Source organism: Megascapheus bottae, chromosome 4 (genome assembly GCF_031878675.1).
Source record: "Megascapheus bottae isolate mThoBot1 chromosome 4, mThoBot2.hap1, whole genome shotgun sequence".
Classification (NCBI taxonomy): domain Eukaryota; kingdom Metazoa; phylum Chordata; class Mammalia; order Rodentia; family Geomyidae; genus Megascapheus; species Megascapheus bottae.
Window position 1 is genome coordinate 10,319,821 of NC_143512.1, and position 23,281 is coordinate 10,343,101.

The 23,281-nt window shown below is 43.3% G+C and overlaps 1 protein-coding gene across 4 annotated transcripts in view; it reads right to left on the reverse strand.

Moving 5' to 3' along the window:
* Positions 1-19,397: 19,397 nt before the first annotated feature.
* Arhgap26 (Rho GTPase activating protein 26) overlaps positions 19,398-23,281 on the reverse strand; it is a 457,842-nt gene continuing 453,958 nt past the window's right edge. For all 4 annotated transcript variants that reach the window (XM_090331301.1, XM_090331302.1, XM_090331305.1 and 1 more), the window contains one exon: positions 19,398-22,241. In XM_090331301.1, coding sequence (XP_090187427.1) covers positions 22,153-22,241 — 89 coding nt within the window. In that variant the 3' untranslated portion in view covers positions 19,398-22,152. The remainder of the gene's footprint in view (positions 22,242-23,281) is intronic.

Consider the following 23,281-nt stretch of genomic DNA (forward strand, 5'->3'; position numbering starts at 1 on the left):
CCAAAGCCTAGGAGAGAAGCCTGAACAGTCTCCCTCATAGCCTTCAGCTGCCATTTTTATCAGACATTTCCATTGTTCAAGTCATCCATCTTGTGGCATTCTGTTACAGCAACACTAGCAAACAAATGCAGTGTTCCTCTATATATGCATACCTACTTAGTTTATATTGCTTCCTTGTGCGAAAAAGACTATTTTATTTAATAGGCAGAAAGGCTGATGATATCAGTTACCTTCAGGGAGAGGACTAGCTGGGTAAGGTAGGAAAATGAATTTTCACTGAATATTCTTTGTCTCTTAGGAGTCTCTTATCTCTCCTTCCAAACCAACTTATTAGATGTACATGAAAAGAAAAGGAACCTTCGGAAGGCTCAGATTTCAGATGTACATGAGAACCAGTCACGTCTTCCTGTTGAATCAAATCTCAGCAGATGAACACACTGGGATATCTGGCTACAGGTCTGAATCATGAAGGCTGGTGGAGAAAGCTGGCCAGGCACTAGAATGTCTGCAAGGTGCAGGGAAAGGCTGCAAGGCCAGGAGCCAGGAGTTTCTGGCAACTTTGATCTACTCCATCAGTGATTCATGGTGGGATAGACAGGGCACTGCACAAGTAATATTCACCTCCAGGCAGCAGGAAGCCCCCATTACTACAGACCTTTGCCACATGGCCTGTGAGTCAGACAGGTGGGCCCAAAACATAAGATGACTCACTGCGTGCCAAGAGTCCCTTTGCCTGTCTTGAGTAATTGGGCAGATGGATGGCCACTGTGTGAGTCACTAGCTGGAGGCCCAAATGGCTGGACAGATGGAGGGAAAATGAGAGCTGGTGCAGGAGCCGCCACTTCCCTTAGACCATGGGGTCACCCTCCTCCGCAGGCTGCACCTGCTGGCTCACACACAGTCCCAGAGCCCAGCTTGAGCCCCTGTGGCAAAGGAAGCCCAAGGACTTGGCGCCACTTGAGCTGTCACCAGCACCTTGGCCTCTTTTCAAAGTAGAAAGAATCTGAAACTTGGATGCAAAGCCAATGTGGAAAAAATTAGAATGAAGGCTCTGGAGAGCCAGGGTCAGTCTAACCCTGGCTGTGAGCATCCCATAAATATGACCCAGCGTGGGAATGGCTTTGGCTTTGGCTGTTCTCTCTGCAGTAGGTCCCCACTCCCAGAGGTAATCAAAGCCACCACTGGGCCAGCTCTCCTGAATCTCCAGGTAAGAGAATCTCCCAAGCCACCAAATGGAGAATACCATTTATTTTTATGGCCAAAAGACAACAAATTGCAAGATCTGTAAAGAAGGCAGGTGACTGAGCAGGCAGGCTAGGGAAAATGGAGAGATCTGAGTCCCAGGTGAATCTGGAACCTTCATTCCACCCTTCACAGGGCCACGAGCCTGCCAGGACTGAGGCAGATTGTGAAGGGGTGGCACCATCGGTACTTCTGGTGGGTCCTGCATCGTGGTACCACCTGCCACCCTTTGCTGAAAGCCTGCCATGTCCACTTTGGATTGTGTAGCAATCCATCAGAACCCCTCAGGGTGAAAATTACAGTGTGAACATGTTAACCAGACAACCTCAAGAAAGATCACCACATTCCACCATCAAAAGGCACTGGAAACCTGCTACACAAGAGGAAAGAGGAAGACATCCACCCCAGGTGACTGCTAAGCAGAATGTAGCAATGTTGACCTGAAGTAGCCATCTTCCAGGTGAAAAAAAAAGTAGAAGGAATCCCAGAGCCTAGAGAGTTACTGCTCAGAGGCCACTCACAAGTGAATAAAGACAAGAGAAGTGATGAGCAGTCAGAAGCTGAGAGATAGCTGGATGTGCATGACAGAGTCTACCCTTTCTCCCCCATGTTTCACTCTGGTGGGGAAGTAAGCATACTGGGGTAACTTGCTCTTTGTATGGACAGCATCCTGCCAGCAGGAGGAAGGATGAAGAGTGGTCTGAGGAGCCTGCTTACACAGACCAGGCAATGGATGGTGGAAGCCTTGAATTGTCAGCGAATGAAGGAATGAAAGGACAGAGCAGACTTGAGCCACTGTGGGGTTGCAATGGACAAAGCCTCCTGTCAGAGAGTTTCTGACTTGGGTTTGGGTCATATCTAAGACAGAGGACTGGGGGTGAGCTATTATTTTGGACATGTTTTAGTGAGTACATGGCTGGAAGTCATGTAACAAGAGATAGCCAATAGGCCAACAGGAATATGGGTGTGAGACATGGGAAAGCAGACTCTGATGGCATATTTTTTGTATGACACATTGCTGTTAAGCTTCCATTCCTGGGGTTTGGCTAAGGCACTGTGAACAGACCGGTAGGGAAGTGCTGTTCCGGGATCCTGGGTGTGGTCTACAATCCCAACAGCCAGGCTGCTTTCTTCCCCACCCTGTCTTGAGGACTAGAATTGGTGGAGACCCAATTGCCCTTAGCCCAAGGTCCAACTGGAAATGTATTCCACAGGCCGGGAGCCATTTTTGAAGTTTTGTCTTTTGCCACAGATTTTCCAGACTGTGTGAACACCTGCAGAATCACAGAGTTCCAGAACAGAGAACTCAGGATTCAGCACATTGGAGCCCAGAGTTGGGAGGGGAAGAGCCAGCTCCCTTGCCTGAAAACCCGGCAAGAATTACTCCTAGGAGAAAATCAGTGTTTGAAGCAATCCCTGTCATCAGCACATTGGCTAGTCAGGACAGGTGAGGGAGAGAAAGAGAACTAGTAGCATATTCTAGATTGAAGTATTCAGATTTGAAGTTATCTCATAATAATAATACAATAATATTAAAATTGCGCAGGATGTGGTGGCTCACACCTGTAATCCTAGCTACGCAAGAGGCTGAGATCTGAGGATTGCAATGCAAAGCCAGCCCAGGCACTCAAGAACATGAGACTCTAATCTCCAATTAACCAATAGAAAATAGGAAGTGGGACTGCGACTCAAGGGGTAGGGTGGTAGTCTTAAGCTGAAGAACACAGGGACAGTGCCGAGGCACAGAGTTCAAGCCCCATGACCCACAAAAAATAATAATAATAGAACTGTAAACCTGAAGATAGCTACGATTCATATCATAAACCCTGTGTCATTTTTCTGTGTTGGCCCTGATTGTCAATTATTACACTGTTATAGGATAGATGAAGAAAATGTTGTTTTATGTAGGTGAGGAAAAGGAAGGAAAGATAGGCCAAAGGACCCACCCCAAATCATCTATGGTAAGTAGTGATTCTGGGATTTGGAAGCAGAATAGCTGACCTTGGAGGACCACAAAGCCACAGGCTCCATCAGTACATGTGTGGCTGGTGTTATTTATATGGCACTTTATACTGCTAAAAGCACTCTCTCATAATTATGTCCTCAAAGTGACAGAAACAGAGCCAAGTGTAAATTTTGGGCCTGAAAGGGCTTTTCTTGGTGCTCTCTGGGAAAACAGGCTCAGGATGTGGTACACTGCACATGAGCCCAGGAGAAAGCATCACAGAGAACCACAGGAGTCTCTACATCACACACACCCCTATCCTCTATTCCTCACCCTGGGAACCACAGCCGCCAAGAAGAATCAATCAACATGAATGACAGAAGGCTGATGGAGACATCCATTTTTTTTTTCTTGGTAAAACAGAATCTTCTAGTAGGTTCTCAAGTTTTTATTTTTAACTCATTTTTTTCTGCTTTAATTTTTTTAGAGTGTCTACAAATTCATTTATATATCAACTACTATATGTAGTTTATTATGTACCCTCTACTTTTTTGTATTTGTGGATACTGGACTTCAACATAGGACTAAGTTACTCTCCCTTTGCTTTTTCTCCTAAGGCTGGCACTCTTTATCACTTGAGCTACAAGTGCACTTGTGGGTTTCTGCTAATTTATTGGAGATGATAGTTCCATGGACAATTCTATATGGCTGCCTTGGAACTATGATTTTCAGATCTCAGCCTCCTGAATAGCAAAAATGGCAAGTGTGAGCCAAGGGCATCCCACTGGTACTTGATGCTTTAAAGATTGTATCAGACTTACAGAAAAAGTTGTTAAAATAGTGAAGAAATTCTAGACACCCCTTACCCAGACATCTCATGTATCTGCTATGGCTGCTCTTCAGTTTTATGTTTTCGTATTTAAAACCAAATTGCAGACCCAATGCCTTTTGTGCTTACTGGTGCATATTACTTAAAATCCTGCCTAAAAATTCTGCCTCTTCAAACCACAATTATCTAAGTCAAGATATTACCATGAGTTTAATAGCTATGTCTAGATCTTTTTAAGTTGTCATTAGAATGTCCCTTTTCCCCAAAGAAAATTCAAGATTATGCATTGCATTTATTCGTCTTGTCTCTGGTAGAACAGTTCCAAATTTTTCTTTGGTTCATGAAGTTGGCAGTTTAGAAGTGAAAAGTTCACTTAATTTGTAAAATGTCTTTTTTTTCTTGTGGTAAGATTCAGATTCTGCACTGAAGGAGCATGGTATCTATTTGTCTCATTGAAAGTTGGTCTTTAGATGGGTGGGCACAGAGGTGTGAGCTTGTGGTCCGAGCTATTTGGGAAGCTGAGAAAGAAGCACCATGTAAGTTTGGATGCTCAGTGCTAATCTGGTGCAGTTAGATCTCAATTGAAAAAAGCAAGTGTCTAGGTTCCATTACAAGTCAAAATTACTTCCCACCCCCCCCTTTTCTTTCTGTTAGAAAAGTCTTCCTTAATTAAACTCACTTTCAAATATCCAATTACATAGTTACTAATTGATATGCATTATTTTATTTACAAAGAATGATGCTAATTAAATACAGAAACAAGAGTTTTGTGTATGTTTTAATGTACTGTTTTCAATTATTTTTTCTTTCAGTTTTTTCCTTCGATTTATTCTGTATTGTCACTAATTTTTATTTTGGTACCCTTTGTTTTGTATATAAGTTTATCTGATTTGGGAAAGGGAAATCACAGAAATAGTGGGACAAATGGTGACACTCACTAAACACTATGTTGGAAATGAACTTTTCAACTTGTGGTGGAGGGGAGTTAGGAGGAGGGAAAGTGAAAGAAAATGAGAAAGTGTACTCATTATCCTACTTAGGTTAACCGTAATCCCTCTATATACCACCTTTACAGTAAAAAAAAAAAGGATTAGACATTAGATATATGAGGAAAATAATCATAGAAATCATTTTAATAAACTTTGAACAATTAATTAAAAGGAGTTTGAGTAGTGTAAAGAGGCTTTACACAGGAATAATCAATCATGAGACAGGGCAAATCACAAATAGATTATCTCTGCTCACTAAAAACATGTTGCTAACCAAAAAGAGTAACCAAAGTAACTGAGAAATACTGCCTCGAAAATTTCTACATAGAATTTAAGGCTTTTTTTTTAATTTCCCTGTAGCCAAACCCTTCTATCTATTCCTTCAATCTTGAAAATGTATTTTTTTTAATTTTATTTAAAACTTTTTCTGCTTGTACTAGGGCTTGAACTCAAGACCTTGCTGGTTCACTTGGCTTTTTCTGCTCACAAATGGCACTCTACCACTTAAACCACATCTCAACTTCAAGCTCTTTGCTGGTTAGTTGTAGGTATCAGTCTCAGAGTATTCTGCCTGGGCTGACTGCAAAGTGAAATATTCCTATCTCAGCTCCTGAGTAGTTAGGATTACAGCCATGAGCCACAAAACTCCTGGCTAAAGTTATTACATTATCCTTTTTATTTATTTATTGTTTTTAGAAAGGTGATGTACAAAGGAGCTATCATTTCATAAGTCAGGTAATGAGTACATTCCTTTTTTTTTTTTTGCCAGTCCTAGGGCTTGAGCTCAGGGACTGAGCACTGTCCTTGGGCTTTCTCAAGGCTAGAGCTCTACCACTTGAGCCACAGTACCTTTTCTATGTATGTGGTACCAAGGAATCGAACCCAGGTCTTCATGCATGCTAGGCAAGCACTCTACCACTAGGAGAAACTCCCGGTCATGAGTACATTTCTCTCTGGACAACACCACCCCTTCCTTCTTTCTCCACCAGTTTCCCCTCCCATCCTCACCCACAGGTTGTCTAGTTGATTTTCAACATAGTGTCTAGTGAGGGCTGCTGCTGCATGAGTTTGCCCTCTGCCCGCCCCCCATTTCTGTGTCCTCCACTTATCACCCCTAAGTCAGAAACATGAACAAGACAGAAAAGAAAAAAACCCTCATTTCCATTTCCCAGAGTTCATTTCCATAAATACTATTTTCTATGATCAGAGACACAGAGGCCTTGAACTTTTGTGTTCTTTCTCGAAACATGTCCTCCTTTGCTGTCATTGTGTGAATGCCTAGTCCTGAACAATGTATCAGGTGTTTTAGATATAGCTTCTGTATATGAGAAAAAGCATGTCCCAGCTGTCTCTTCTGAGCTTGGCTTATCTCACTTAACTAGGACCATCCACTTTCCAGCAAATGACATCTCTTATTCGAAAGGCTGTGTATACATTGTGTATACATACATAAGGAGAAACTTTCGTGTATATTTTTGTCTATATTAATACAGATTCTTGAATTCTTGCTTCATTCATTTTGCAATCGTTGTTTTGACCCTCACTCATTCTGGGTACTTCATATAAATTATATAATTTAATTCTTATAAGTTTTCTCCCACGGGGATTGTGATGATCAGTTGGGCATACTAAGATGCAGAAGCTTGGTGAGATCAACTTATGCCACGTTTAATCAGTGATCTCCAGACTTCGTATGTCAATTAGTTGGGGATCTGTATGTGTGTGTAAACACATATTTTCCCCTACTCTTCTCTCTACATGTGCCTGCCCTGTAGGAATCACCTCATTTTCCTCACCTTCATTATTTTAAAGTAAGAAACTAGGCTCAAAGAAGTAGACTGTTAGAGGTGAAGGATGAGAAATACCATGCTGTCTCCCAACCACCCACAAGATCCCATATTAAAAATCTGGTCTAGTTTTGCTACTTACTCAAATTCTATTCAGGACAAAAGAGGTAACAGGAGGAAAGGTGGCTTTTGCTCTATGCCTGTATTTATCATGGCTGTCACTCTTCCCCAAAGCTGCTTTTACTCAAATCAGCCCCAACTGTAGGAAGTTGTAGCAATTTACACTCTGACAGAATCCTGTGTTTGGGAATCATGGACAGTAACTGTGTCACAGAAACTTTCATCTCTTCAAGTGAACCCCCATTCATTTCAGTATTCATAGGAAAGTTTGGTCATTCATCCTCTAGCTGACCTCCTATTTATCATCTATGCAAATATGGATTTTCATTGGTATGCTTGTGTTCATCATGATCTGGACAAGAGACCTCCCTCATAAATCCGTGCACCAAGGAAAGTCACAAATTAGGATGTAAAGAGAATCAGATCTCCATATTTAACCAACAGAAAAACCACATGCGTTAAAGAACCAGTCAGGCTGAGTTTTGAATCTCTCCTCTGCACCTTCAAATGAGTTTTGAAGACCACTAACCTCCATTAGAAACAGAATCGAGGACATTATCTGACACGTACCAAATCTGAAGTCTTTTCACAATCTCTCTAGAGAACACTAAAGCTTCTATGGTGAGCTTAGTTTGCTGGGGCCTCCTGTCTAACTTGGTACCTGTGTGTAGACCCATAGGCCTTTATACTATCATCCTTTAGGCTTCTTGCTGCCTTTGAGCCACCAAGGTCAGGTGCAATTTTTCAGTCCCCCAAGAGAGGCAGCCGGCCTGGGATAGTTAGGATGTTTGCACTGACCTTGGGAGTGAGCCTGCAGTGACTTCCATCTGGCTGCAATTCTGCCTCCTTGAGCAGGAAACTGAGCAGCAGAGGGGACGAGGCGTCACCCCAAGGTCTTGGATGCACAGGATCTGTACACACAAAGCACTTGGCAGCTCAGAGCCAAAGTTCTGAGAAGCTTCTTTGAGGGGAGAGGGGAACAAACTCAGTTTTACTAGGTCTGGTTAAAATCAGTACAGATAAACAAAAAACAGCTGTTGACTCACAAAGCGCTTGGGAAAGGCCCTACAGAGCTACTGACTTAGCTCCAGACTGGGCTATCTGTAGTCTCTCCCCAGGCCCATGTATCTTCTCCTCTACCACCTCCCCCACTTCGGTTGAACAGATCTAGGCTGAAAATAAGGCCCTAGTTCAGGTGCCACCTAGTTAGTTCCAAAGCAGACTAAGCAGGGCTGTGCTCATAAATGAGCAACAACAGGCTCTCCCTGGGAGGGGCTGACTTGTAACATTTAGTGGTTTCAGCTGTGTAAAGCAAGCCCACCTTCACGGATTCCAAATACTCCGCAGTGGTAACAGGCCGCTCACAAGGTTCAGGACTATTGAAGCATTGGCTCATGGGACTCGGGATAAGGTGGTCCCAGCACACTGTAGATTCCAAGAATCAATTTCATCTGTTATAGTTGGAGTTTATACAGGGATGAGGCAGGGGTGAGCCGAGCTTACCCTGCTGTAAGAGGGTTGAGTGGACACAGTGGTCAGCAGGACTGAGAGGAAGGACAGTCCCCCACTCCTGCCTTTCCTCATATGCTATCGTCTCCCCCAGCATCTGAAAACCATGCTGGCCATTTTCCATGAAGCATGGAGCCCTCGTGTTTTCCTTGTCTAGGAAACTGTCCAGGTGTTAGCAATGGAAGGTGCCTCAAGACAGCAGAGGGAGAAGAGAGGTTTTACTTGGCTCTTACAAGAACACTGCTGGCTGGCTGCGTGTGTGTGTGTGTGTGTGTGTGTGTGTGTGTGTGTGTGTGTGTGTGTAGCCCTGGTAAATGGAACAACTAGAGATTAGTTTATGGGGAGGAGGAGGAAACAAGGGAGACTCAGTGGCTCAGCTCATTTATACATTTCTAAAACCATTCTGACTAGAAAGCAAGGTCAGCACACGCATGGCCACCTGTGCTGATGTGAAACTCTAGAGCAGATGCACCAGTGCTAGAGCCCTGCACGCGGGGTAAAAGCCCAGGGGCTGCACACACACAACTTGCTTTGGGTCAAGCATTTTGCTGCCAGAACCTGTTTTTCCTCATTTTACTTGGGATCTATTATAATTTTAGAGATGACTTTTCTGGTTGTAAGGAATAGAAATCATTCAAGTTTACCCAAATCAAAATAAGAGTTCATTGTAAGGATGTAGAAATTGTTTGGGACCCCAGAGCCAGGTGTAAAGTAGGAGAGGTCCTTGTAGGAAAGCAAAAGGCAACTCAGCAGAGGCAAATTTTTTCTTTTGATCTCATTGTTTTTGCACTAATCGCTGCTTCTGAAGACAGGGCCCCTCAAGTCTTTAGACTTAGGCCAAAGAACCACAGGACCACAGATTTTACTTAGCTCTACATCAGAAGCTCTCATCTCTTGCCCTTACTTCCTTGGTGTTGACTTCACAGGAAGAGTTGTCTGATTGGTCTGAGTCATGTGTTGACATCAGTAGTAGGGCATTGTTTTTTTGTTTTGTTTTGCCAGTCCTGGAGCTTGAACTCAGGGCTAGAGCACTGTCCTTGGGCTTTTTCAAGGCTAGTGCTCTACCACTTGAGCCACAGCACCACTTCTGGCATTTTCTATATATGTGGTACCAAAGAATCGAACCCAGGTCTTCGTGCATGCTAGGCAAGCAGTCTACTACTAGGCCAAACTCCCAGCCCAGGTGTCTACTCTTATATAGTTTTTTTTGGCCATGGCCATGGAGGAAGTTGAGGAAAATACATACTGTGTGGAGTTGTCCTCTAAAAAGTAATGAACAGAGCTTATGTAGCCCAGATGACTTCCTAGCCCTGGTTGACTGAATACAGATAACAATTGTCCAGACATTGCCCACACTGCAAGATATTGAAGAATTCCATCCATAGTACAACATAGTTGATTTTTGAGGACAATGAATATATCTTATGAGGCAGATCAGTGCTATTTCATTTAATATAGATAACTTCAAAAGGAAAGTATTTTGAAGATGATGAAATTGATACTCAGGGAAGATAAGTCATTACCTCAAGATTCTATAATCAAAAAAATAAAAAAAAAGCAGAACCACCATTAGTATCAGGTTTACTGACTCAAAGGCCAGTGCTCTGTCCTGACAGAACCAGAGAGTCACATGGACAGAACAGGGGAGAAATTGTTGTAAAGCTTTATCTACAGTTTGAGTTTTAAGGGAAAGAACCCAATAAAATTGTTTTGATAAAGATGAGAATTTATTAACTGCTGTACTGGAAAAGCTCGGGTGTATCTGAACTGATGATATGGACAGAGCACTGCTATTTTTTGTCTGATTAGTACTCACCCATAGACCACAGCCATGGTGGTCAGATTCTACCATCATGGGGACAAAATGACTTCTAGCAGACATTTTCTCTCTCTACTACTGGTCTGACAACAAAAACCACCAATGATTCTACTTGGACTTAATTAGGGCCCGAGCTCCTAAATCAACTAACCATTTTAGTTTGGGTGTATGCAATGATTTCCTAGGCCACACAGTCACCACTAGATCTTAGCCACACAAACCTATGAGACCTGAGGGCAGATAGGAGTCTCTCCACAAAGGAAACTGAGTCTTCATTAGCAGAAGAAAAGGTAAGGTAATAAAATCAGTCAAAACCAACAGATACTGCCCTGGAATGGGAGAAGTGAAGGTCATACAAGTCTGACAACTTCAGGAACACAAATAAGAGTGAGTACTCACCACTGGAAGAATTTATAAATTAAAAACCCAAGAGCTCAGAAGCTAGAGTCCCCATCTCTTTATCTCTTCATTTCTCATAGTCCCTCTATCTTTTCTTCTCTTCCTTTCCTTTCCTTCCTTCCTCCCTCCCTCCCTCCCTCCCTCCCTCCCTCCTCCCCTTTCTCCCTCTCTTCCTTTCTTTCCCTCCTGTTTTGCTCTTTTTCTCCTTCTCTCCCTCCAGAAGGAGCTCCTGATCAGATTTGTTGATCAGGGATATATCAGGGTTAAAATATGGAGTTGTGGGGGGAGGGAGGGAAGAATAAAAAACCGCATCAACTCTCCCTTGAGAATGGTAAAATGTTCTCCTTGGATGAAAGAATGATCTTGTGAGGACCAGGCAAGCTCTCCTGCCTGTAAGGACTTGATTCCCCTTATCTGGCAGTCCTTGAGGCTGGGAACCCAGAGCAGCAGTGGGGTACTGAGGCTGACTGGATACACCCATCCCCTTCCAGGGCCTCCAACTTGTTGCCCCACCGAAACAAAGGTGAAGGTCTGAACTGGATGCCCTGGAGTTTCTCAGATTCAAATTTGTGGGATGGCGGAACAGGTTTGGGTGTGGCGCTCGGGTGTGGGAACATCTTTCTGTACTGAGGAGCAGTGTCTGCCACCCAATCCCCTCTTGTGGTTACGTATGATTTATTGTCATTCCTTATTACAACTGACTCGGGGGCCTTCGTGAGAATTCCAGGGTGTAGTGTCTCTAAGCTAGTGCATCAGTACAGGGGCAAGTCATCAAGTGACAACTTGAATCAATCCCAGGTTGGAGAAGGGTTTGCTAAGGGCTCTGACTGACAGTTCCTCCCTATTCTTAGGGGATCCAGGCATGGCTTCTCCTGGCTCAGAATGGAGAACAAATGTCAGACTTTTAAAAATAAGCACTTCTTGCTAAGTGAAGAAAGGCATCCAGTTTTTCTTTTGGTGAATGAATGCCAGGATTGCTCAAACCAGGGCAGTGTTTATCCATTTTTTAAATACCCACAAAAGAATATTCTAAATGTTCTGTTCCCTATTGGAAGCAATATTTCTAAGTATGCTATTAAATCTCAACAAACAGTCGCCATGAAGTGGTGGACCCTCCTACTGGGCCTTCAAATAAAGACAAATGACTGACAGCTCATGCTAAGTATCCATTTGTGGGTGGGGCATAGCACTTACTATTATTTGCTGAAATTAGCAGTTCCCTGCTGTGTCCCTGTACACCTTGAGCTAGGCCAATTCCCTGGCACTTCAGACCCAGGGTTCACTCCTGAATCAACTAATCCCTTTGGCTGAGTAGACTGTCTCATAGGCCAGATCAGGATGACATGGTCACCATCAGATCCAGAGTTCATGCCAGGCACACAAACCTTTGGGACCCAAAGCTAAGGGACCAGTGGTTCTCCCAAAGGAAACTAAGGTGCTGTTGTCAGAAGAAGGGGTATCGGATAGCAAACAAATACAATCATCAGCTATTCATTCCCTTGGGATGATGGGGGCTGGGACTTCTGAACTTGTCCCAGAGTGATGACTATGTAGGAAGTATGTTAACAGGATAAGCTCTGAGGTCAGCTGGGGTGACAACTCTGTTCTGTTACTTATTAACTCTGTGACTCTGAACAAGTTGCCCCATCTAATATTTTGATTCCTCACCTGCAAAATAGAGGAACAACAGTGGGTACCTGTTTCATAGTGTTGACTTGATGAACCAATGAGATGATCTAATTGCTGCTCTGTAAATGAAACCTCTTTGCCATGCCCTCTTAGAAAGCTCCAGTTCTGACCCCCAGGGCTTGGGAAGGCTCTTACTCTAGGAGCAAACCTCAGTGGCAGGTAGATTCATCCTTCTCCCCCCTTTTCCTTCCCCACTTCTTTGCCTGTCATCTGCCTTGGATTCCCTGCCCTATCCTCTAGCTCTGATGTTTACCAAATCTCAATAGACTTTAAAAGGAGTTCAAGTGCCATAAAACAATCTATTTTGGAGCATCAGCAGAGTAGGTAGAAACACTGGTTCTCCTACAAGACACACACTCATGGGAGTTTCTTGGCAATTCTGTACGAGCTGAAGGTCTGTCTTCAGCAGCTGGATCAGGGTGGAGAAAAAGACCATTTTCAAATATCAAGTTTAAAAAAATCCTATTACGTATTTCCAGCCAGCAGAAGAGCATGGCTGGGCCCTCTGCAGAGGCCACTTAGACCCCACATGATCCAGCAGGGTGGGACCTGCCAAAGTTTGCAGCTGGAGTTCCTGCAGCTGAACAGAGTACCAGGAGTATCTTCACAGAGCCCAAGAACTGGGAGCTGCTCCCCAAAACTAGTGAGCCAAAGGCTCTGAAGAAGAAAGAACACTTTCCATCAAAACCTACTTCACTCTGATTCCTGCTTCTGCAAAACCAGAGCTGAGCATTTGCCAGAGTCTCTCATTTCTGACCAGCTCTCTGCTAAGAAGGGCAAAATGAGGTTGTTGGCTTTGCTTACGGAGAGGGAGGAGGCTGGTGGGGGGGATAGAAGGGCTGAATCAAAAACAAAAGCATATCACGCACGCGTGTGCATGCATGCACACGCACGCACGCGCGCACACACACACACCAGCTGGAAGGATAAACTTCCACCAAACTTAAAAACAATCCCTTGTGATTGTGTACCATCACGTATGTTATCTTTAAAGACTAAAAATTGTTAAAAGGGCTCTAGAAACAGATACCTGAAGGTTCATCTTTCCCTAGCTGGGTGAACTCAGTTTTCTTATCTACAAAAAGGAGGTAATTATAGTACTTCATTCCTAGGTTGCCAGGATTTAGTGAGTTAATACAGCAGTACAGTGCTGGGTAGGTGGTGAAAAAGTATTGAATGTTAGCTTATATTGTCAGCATTGAGAGCAAACACACAGAAGATCTAGGCTAAGGTTATGGGGTAGGGGTGTTATGAATGGTTTTCAATTCTCCAATCACATTTATGTTACCTGGTCCTCTCCCCCCCCTAGCAATCAGGCATTAGCCTTTCTTTGTGTATCTGTCCACTTGGGACACTTCTCCATTTGTCAAAGTGGCCAACAGCTGTTTTTCAAAACCCTCTCAAAGATCACCTCTTCCAAAAGGAAGTATTCTCTGGCTCTTCCCTGTTGAGTAGAAAGGGTCACTCTTCCTCTATTCCCCTAAGTGCTGTTGCCACTACAATGGTAATGTCACATGGCCTGTGTGTTCCATAAGAACGGGGTTGGTCAAGTCCTTCACTTCTGGAGTCAGCAGCTTTGGGCATACAAGAAGCCATCACTATAGGAAAGTCAGCACCGACACAGATCTAGCTGCAACATGGGAAAAGTAAGACATAAGGAATTCTCTCTGGGAAAGTGCTAGAAAACCAGACCCAGTTCCCATGGGACAGTGTGGAATTTCCTGGATGGGTCATTAGAAAATCACACTTTTCACATTTGGGGCGATTTTGATGTGGTTTTACTTGAGTGGGCTCCCAGCTTGGAATGAGGTTCCTGAGTAACCCAGATAATAGTGGAGCTTTGTATCCAGATGGTTTCTTGTGTAAAGCACCAGCATGCTGACAAGGCTGGGAATGTGGCTGCCTAAGCCTGAGTGGTAGACGGAAGTCTTGCTCCAACAGGCCTCAATCCAAGCACATGAGCAAATGGAAATGTTTCGTTACCCTGGGTTCAAGTTACAACTTTAAAAATATCTTTCCAATAATCTGCTCCCACAAAATGTCAAAAGGAAGTCCAGCCACAGTGAAAGAACATATGTATCAACTTGGGGGTGAGCCTGAGCTCTGGAGGGTAAGCTAGAGCTGGGCACCTGAAGAGAGAACCATGAGTTCAAGCCTTCAGTGATTCGATGGGGGCCTGAGGCAGCCATTATTAACTATACGGGTTTTAGTTCAGAGACTGCCACCAGCCTCTTGAAGTTACATAAGAGACATAGCGTGACAGGAGTTGTGAAGAGATGTGGGGTATGGTTTTGATCATATCAATGGAAAACCATCCTGCTCTGTCCCCACTGTTGAGGCAGGCAAGGTAACAGGGTTGGCATTCTGAGGTACACTGTGGTATGAGGACGCCCACTTTGAGGGTAGGAACTTGCCTACCCTGAGCAGTCAGGGCCAGAGTGGACTTTCCCTGACGCCTGTGCAGCTCACCCACAGCCAATACTGAGGTGCTCAGCAGTTCATTAGATGCAGCCCAGCTTAGTGCTATTAAAAGCGAGGCCAGCCAATGACATTGACACACTGGGGTAGGAGAGAGATGGGGTATCTGAGGGGAGGTTGAGAAAAAACTGAGAAAAGAAATGGCAAGAGTCATGACATAATTCTCAAGAGAGAGAATCTGTTTGATTATCTTTCTCTACACACACACACAGTATAACATTTACCTCATTTCAGATGTCAGTCAGGTCCATTTCTAACCAAGGTGCTCTCATAACTAATCATGCAGCCAGAAGTAACAAGTGAAAAACACCAAGCAAACCACAGCACATGACACAGTCTGAACTCTACTCTGGGTGGTTGCTAAGAACAAACCAAAAAGCAAAATCTTTCCTCTTAGGAAGACATGAAAGTTGAAGTGAGTGGTGAGGCCAGAGATAAGATACATTCCCACACCACATAGTCCATTCCATCCACAGATGTGACACATATAGAGAGCCTCCCCAGGTACTGACTCACATATAAGAGGCTTCAGATGCTGAGTGAGATTTCCAGAAAGTCTGCACGCTTGGTGAGGAGGGCAGATAACACAAGTCTGTGCTGTCTGCAGAGCAAGCCAGCGCACAAAGTTAAAAGACAGCTCAGTATGATCCATGCATTCACACCCAGGCAACAAGGGAGACTCACCTTTCTTCCTCTTCCACCCTGGACAAGTTTTGGAAGTCAGAAGCCTCACCTTCAACCCCTGACTTCCCCAAGCTCCTGGTTCCAGAGAGGTCCCTCAGCCCTCTGAGCAAGCAGCTGAGGCCGGGTGCTTACTGTGCGTTTGGGTATCAGGCTGAAGCTCAGGCTGGTCCTAGAAAGGGATGCGATGAATGAAAGGACTTAATGAGAGGCCTGCTGGCTTTTGTGGTTATTCCATATACTCTTCACAAAGACCCAGAGAAGAAGCAATTAGAGAATTGAATTTAGACAAATAAAAACAATGAGCATTCAGGAAGACTATGTGGGATATGACTCGGAAGTGGTGCTTATTGTGTATGTTGACCTCTTCTTAAAAATCAAAGCTCTGGGGCCAGGAGTTTGGCTGAGTGGTAGAGTGCTTGCCTAGCATGTATGAAGACTGGGGTTCGATTCCTCAGTACCACATACATAGAAAATGCCAGAAGTGGTGCTGTGGCTCAAGTGGTAGTGCTCTAGCCTTGAGGAAAACCCAAGAACAGTGCTCAGGCCCCAAGTTCAAGCCCCAGGACTGGCAAAAAAAAATATCAAAGTACCTCAGAATTCATACAAGGCAACTCTGTGTCACAACTGCTGGAGTGCAGATTTGGGACCTTTGATCAGAGTCTGTTTTCTGCTTATTTAAAGAACTATTAAAATATACTTCAAGTCAGAAATTTAAGAAACCAACATACCACCAAATGGAAAAGTCATTTAATGCAAAAATCATACTTCCACTCATTTCATAGTAGATTGTCACATAAACCAACAAAAGGTAGGAAAGCCAAGTTTTCAGAGGCCACTGGACAGAAATTGTGTATTCTTCATAGATACACAGAGTGAGACAAAAGTACAGTTTCTTAAAAAGCCAGAACATGGCAAAAGTTTTCTTTTTTCTAATAACAGAGAAAAAGTTCTATCCTAATCACAGATTACTCTTTAATTACGGAATCTGGTTCTAGGCACTAGTCAATAGTCAATACTGAAATTTAAAACAGTGCATTATTTATGGTTTTTAAAAGAAAACATTAAAGTGCCATTTATAAGTACTTTATTGATATTATATCACACAGCACTTTACAGTATACTCAGATGTAGCCTAAATTATGAATTAAACATGCAAATAGTTTCTCTCCTAAAATATGGACAAAATGTCTTTTAGAGTGCTTTGGAATACTAGTCTAGCACTAGCTACTAAGCATTCATGGGTGATTTTTTTCCCACATGACTTTTAATAAGTTAATGAGAAATATAGCTGCAGATTACTATTTGATAAATATGACAATTTTTAAATGGCACTTAATGTACATCTTTAATCTTTTGCTAGGCAATCAACAGCCACTCTTGTTTCTCTAATTCTCAACCTCCAAATCTTCAAGGATATAAAAGGTGAGGAAATGCCAGTTCCTGTAGGTCTCTAGGTGCATCTGTCACTTAATCCATGTAGATAAGTGTCCTACCCACACCCACACTCACACACAGTTTAGAATCCCAGATGCATCTTTACATGGACATAAACATGGATCTGTCCCTCAAGAAAGCTACTTACAGATATACATTTGGATGACTGCAGGAATGGGTGATGTTAAGAGTAGCAAAGACTAAGCAAGCCTCTGTGAGGGTGTGTCAACAGACATTTAGGTTATCAAACCCTGGTTCTTAGCTACACTAAGGTGAAACAAAATAACTAACTACTCTCCTTCCAGAGAGTCTAGAACCAGGCTCAGTCTTCATCCTCTAAACCATCTACCTTGATAGAGATTTTTTTCATCTTGCAAACTTATGTAAAAATATCAGTTGTGATATTTTCCTACCAAGAATTTTTTTTCTCTCTAAAAACAAAATCTAAAATTCCTCAGAATGGCTTGCCTCCTCTCTCTGATTGTGGCATTGGTTCGACACCGTGTTTTTCTTACATGGGCACAGGCACTTCCTTGAGAGAGCTGCATTTCAGCAAGTGCTGCCTCTGAATGACATATTATTCTCCATCTGGCCCCGTCTACCTTGGGAGGCCCTTTCAGCAAGACAAATACTGTAGGCGGTAGGCAGGAAGAAAGCTAATTATTACTTGTTGGAGTCTTGTCTCAGGCAGGCTGGAAGGTTGTGAAGGTTCATTGCTCTGTGCTGTTGTCACCTTTGATGCCACAATTATAGAGAAGCACTTCGGCACCCAGCACATCAGCGTGGCTGCCGAGCACATTTGAGCACGACAAGGTGCATTTTTAAAACACCAGCACAGGGTGTGTGAGAGGACACCGGCTGACTTGAAAGGGTTGTGGGGCAGGGTTGTCAACTTGACTGATTATTGTCAAGGAGGCCTAAGATGACAGATAACTCCCAAGCACATTCCTTTGAAAGCCAAGTAGCTAAGAAGATCCTTGGTCCCACTAATGTGGGCCTCCTACTTTGTCACTAAGACTGCTTATAACACATTCAATATTAGAGCAAATTTTTGGTGTCATGATGGCCACTAGCCCTACCTGAGACTCTCATGTCCATAAATCTCTAGCGATCCAGGTTTATATTGCAAACCAGATGCCAGAGGGTGAAAAGTGCCAAAAGACAGTCACAAACACTGTCATGCCATCTTCAGGGTTCTATCGTCCTGTCCCTCAACCACAGGTGCTTTGGCAGGGCGTTTCAGAGTGACTGGGGATACCATTTTCTGGAGACACACACAACTGGGCAGTTGCCTGGAATGAGCTTGTCATTAGTATAGCAATACTTATTGTTCATTTTCTGTTTTTCTTTTTTTCCCCCTCTTCTGTCCAAACAATATTCGTAAGAAGACACATGTTGGCTTTCGAAGTACCCACAGTTGTCTCCCATGCTAAGATACCAACAATGTTTGTTCTGTACATTCATTTTGAAATACTGAAGACTATTTCATTAGTCTTGAGCAAACCAGGATTGTATTTGCCTGGATATGAAACAAGCTTTCAATGGCAAAGCATTGTGGTGTTATGGAACTTTGTGTAGAAGCATGAGACTGGTCTTACTACCCAGTGGAATTCTGCTAAGTGGTCCTAAGGCCTTACAAAGGAAACCTGATGCTCCCAGGAAAAGTTTGGTGACTTGGCCAGTGCACTTCTACTCTGATATTCATCCCCTAATTTGATCTAAAGTTCCCTAAAGAAGCAGAGAGAAAGTTAGGAATGGGAGCATGGATAGCAGAGAGAATTCAATTTATTTTTAGCCTTCAAATTCCTTACTTATTTTTGGGCTCATATCTTAAACAGTTCCTCCAGTCTGATAGCTGATGGAGATAAAGAAAGTTGGTCTACAGTAGCCATCTGTCATAGGCCTTTCATGGGGTCTCCAAGAAGCTGAGAAAAGGGCCACTCAAAAAATCCTCTTGGTAGCAGCTCTGACCGTGGTCAGCTCAGCAAGGAAGGATAAGCTCCCAAATGGTGGATCAGGTGGTGTGCAGCCACAGTGTGCTTCAATTGTGATGGGGTAGGTGACCATTTAAAGCATCAAACAAATCAAAAGCACTATGCTATGTTTTCAATTTGGAAAGTGCAACAATGCCTTCAGACTCATCTCCCAACTTCTTATTCCAACATTTAAGGGAAACAATGCCAGTATTATTCTTTTTCTTCTTGCATGTTCAATAACTTTCTTTTTTCCCTCCTTTATCTTTTATTCAGTACTGATATTTGAATTCAGGGCCTTATGTTTGCTGGTCTTGTGCTCAAGCATGTGAGCAATGCCTCCAACATTGCTTTTTGGTTTTTTTCGGTGGTAGGACTAGAACTCTGGGCCTGGGTGTTATCTCTGAGCTCTTTAGCTCAAGGCTCCTGCCCTACCCCTTGAGCCACAGAGTCACTTCCCCCAACATTGCTTTTTATGGGTTATTTTTTGCCAGTCCTGAGCCTTGAACTCAGGGTCTGAACACTCTCCTTGGGCTTCTTCCTCAAGGCTAGCGTTCTACCACTTGAGCCACAGCACCACTTCTGGCTTTTTTCTATGTATGTGGTACTGAGGATTGAACCTGGGTCTTCGTTTCTGCTAGGCAAGCACTCTACCACTAGGCCAAACTCCCAGCCCTATGGATTATTTTAAAGATACTATCTCAAGAACCTTTCTGTCTGGCCTGTCCTTTGACCACATTCCTTCTACTCTCTACCTTATAGATTGTAGAACTGAACCACTGGTGCCCTACAAATGAGAGTTTTCTTGGTTTCTGTTTTGGTCTTGTCTATGCTTAATTCTTATTCACGGGTAGTACCTCACTTGCTCCTGGTTAGTAGCTATATAATAGTTCAGCTGGAAAACTCATGACTAGTCACTTATAACAATGAGCTCTAATGGCATAATCTACATTCGTCTTGAGATCTCTTTCCTATATGAGGGTAACAGGGAATTTGTGGATGAGTGGAAGGAGTAAAACATCTCTCCAGGAAGGAAAGTAGCAGCATATCAAGAACCTAAAGATCTAAGCAGTCAACTTTTTACTAAATGCACATACAGAGTTTACAAATTAGCGTGGTCTCATGTATAAAGCCTTAGAAGCTATGGAAAGTAAGGAGTATAATAATTGCCTCATTTCCTTCTGTCCTGATATATGGGGTACCAAGAAATACACCTGAAAATGAAAAAAAACAAAAACAAAAACAAACAAAAAAACCACAATCTCACCCCTGGTCCTGTCTATTTAAATCCTGAGCTTCATCTTACTGTTGTCAGGTGTTATCTGAAATATCATTACCTCAAGATATCCTTTCCAACTCCAAACCTAAAGCCCAAGGAATGCTCAGAAACACATGTAGATCAAGAACACTGAACGCTGTTGATGTGTTAGGCTCACCAACAAGAGAACACAAGGAAATATCTTCTTTCACTGGGCCGGAAAAAGGACAATGACCTTCAGCCTTGCCTTCTCTCCCACCCTCTAAAAAGCTTGTTCAGCTATCGAAGCCTAAAAGTACAGAGCAACTAGCTTCAAGAATATCAAATATAAAACTTTGCCATATAATATTCCAAATCACTCTATTTACAAGTTTATCTTTAAAAAAGTAAAAGATACAGTAATTCAACACAATTCAAGTTTTTCTTTTCTTTTTAAGAGGTCCCTAACGGAATTCCAGAAGCAGGACACGTTCTCGGGGATTTCGCTGCCATCCAAGGAGTTCTTGGGAAGCTTGACAGTGAAATCTGTCTAGAGTCCTCTTCAAGGACATTCACATGTAGAATATGATGACTTTGTTCTTTGGAGGCCAAGTGAATTTGCAATGTTCAGATGGAACTTCCCATCCCATGCAATCTTCCCCTTACATCTACAAAATTCCCTTCCTTAGAAGGTACCCATCCCAGCATTTATGTCCCAGTTATTGGTGTCTTCTGAATCACAATGACCTGTGATGTTAAGCTCATGCCTGGAAAGCCTGAGATGAATTCCCTTTTCTGGGTGGCAGTGAACACAGACGACCTTAACTCTGGGCCACGGGTCAAGTTCAGGAGTTGTCCCCTGAGTGCACAGGGCATTGGTGCTCAGTGGCCTGAAGCACAGCCAGGGGGCTACTTAGTAATGGTCCAGATGAGAAGGACAGCAGAGGCAGGTGCAGGGATGAATGAAAATGAGAACATGAACTTGTCAGATGGCATGGCTCATAGAATTGCATTTGCACCCTAGAAAGCAAACACCAATTGCATGGAGAACAAAAATATTTAAGCCTGTGTGGTTTAATTGTAAGGGGTTACTAGAACTCATTCCAAATATATCCTGATGCTGCTGAAATTTACCAGAAAGGGGACAGTCCCCAGCTGTTACTCTATCTGTCCCAGGTAGAGCACCCCAATTCTTTAATCCTTTGCTTCATATCAATGAAAGACCTTTCCAAAAACCTACCAAAATGGGAAGGGAAAAAAGTATGCCATGCAAATACAGTGTGTTAAGTATTTTTTGGTTTGGTTTTAGAATAGGCTGGGTTGCCATGGTTACTAGGCAGTGGCAGAGAAGTTCTTAGCTCAGGATGGGTGAATGTGTGGTGTACATATTCCTTTGCATGAGAGGAACGAACTCACTTTTGCTGATGATAGGCCAAAGGCTGCTTTAAAGATGGCAAAAGATCAGATCTTATATAAACAGGGCTATAACTGCTCTCCATTCTACTGGCAAACAGACGGACCCAGCTGCCTGCAGCACTGTGGGTCTCCAAGATTCAGAGGTGGAGAGAAATCATATTTGCTGTAAACAAAAGCAGTAGTCCCATGTTAGATCTGAGTGCAAGATTTTTTGCTGGGCCCTGTCAAATGTGGCTACGCTACATGCTCTTGGGGACTACTCAGTCTTCCTCTTTCCAAAGTTTGGGGGTTTGAGTAACAACACAAAATTAGTGCTCCCTATTTAGGGCACTCACAAGAGAACAGCTTTGCAAGCCTTTCTCTTAGTGATCACAATCTAATGGCCTCTTCTGTTGATGGACTTTTGCTTCTTGCAGCTTTGCCACGTGTCAGCTGAGATGATCATGGAGAAGGGAGAGATGAGTTCTCAAACACATTCATGTTGATAGGTAGCAATCGGCGGCAGTCTTCCTGCTTTCTCAATGAGATGTGGCCCACAACACTGGAATGAGCAGTTGCCGTGGAGACCACATAAAGCTCAGCAGCTCTGCTGGGGCCCACAGTTAAAGGAACTCCACGTAGTTCTCTGGGATGAGGCCAGTCTTTCCGTTTAGAGTGCCCTCCAACCAACCAGGCTCCTGAGACGGATGAACTGCACAAGGGAGGAGAGAGAGTGAGAAGAGATGACATTACAGGCAGAGCAGGAGGTGAATGTGTGCTGTGTTCTGTGGAAGTTTGGGGAATGAGTGTCAGTTATGTTACATAATTCTAAGACTGGTTTAAGCCAGAGGTTCTTACTCTTCTGGAGGTTATAAGCCTTCTGATGAAGGCTGTGCTGAAATTTTTCCACAACAAAAAAGGAAAACAGACCCAGACATTCAAAATTCTGTATTCAATTTTAGGAGTTTTGTGGAATTTTTGAAGTTCTTCGTTTAAACCATAAACAACAGATTCATATTTTTCTTGGTCAGAAGTCAACAGTTAGGGTGCTCCATTCATCTACCTATTTGCCTATTTGTTGGTCCATCTATCCATCCCACCCATCTACCCACACCTACCAACCCATGTATTCACCTATACCTCAGTACCAACTCCACTAACTAGAGGAGTGCCCATGGAAGACTAGGAAGAACTAGTTTTTACTGATAGCTAGCTTTAACCCTGCATTCTATTTTCCTTTAATCTTAACTTCTGCTTCTGATTTCCTTCCTTCCTTCTTTCCTTCCTTCTGTCCCTTTTCCTTCCTTCCTTCCCTCCCTCCCTTCCTCTCTCCTCTCTCTCTCTCTCTCTCTCTCTCTCTCTCTCTCTCTCTCTCTCTCTCTCTCTCTCTCTCTCTCTCTCACTTTCTTCTGCCAGTCCTAGGGCTTGAGCTGAGGGCCTGAGCACTGTCCTTAGGCTTTTCTCAAGGTTAGAGCTCTATCACTTGCGCAATAGCACCTTTTATGGCTTTTTCTATGTATGTATGTACTAAAGAATTGAACCTGGGTCTCCATGCTTGCTAGGTGGGCACTCTACCACTAGGCCAAACTCCCAGCCTCTCCCCTTTCTCTTTCTTTTTCTTCCCTTCCTTCCTTTTCTTCCTTTCTTCTTTCATCTTTTAGCTTTCAAATGCCCTCCTTCCATTCCACACATACTCTTTATTATTTTTTTTCCTGTGCTCTAGAATTTCCCCTTTCCTACACACAGGTCTGA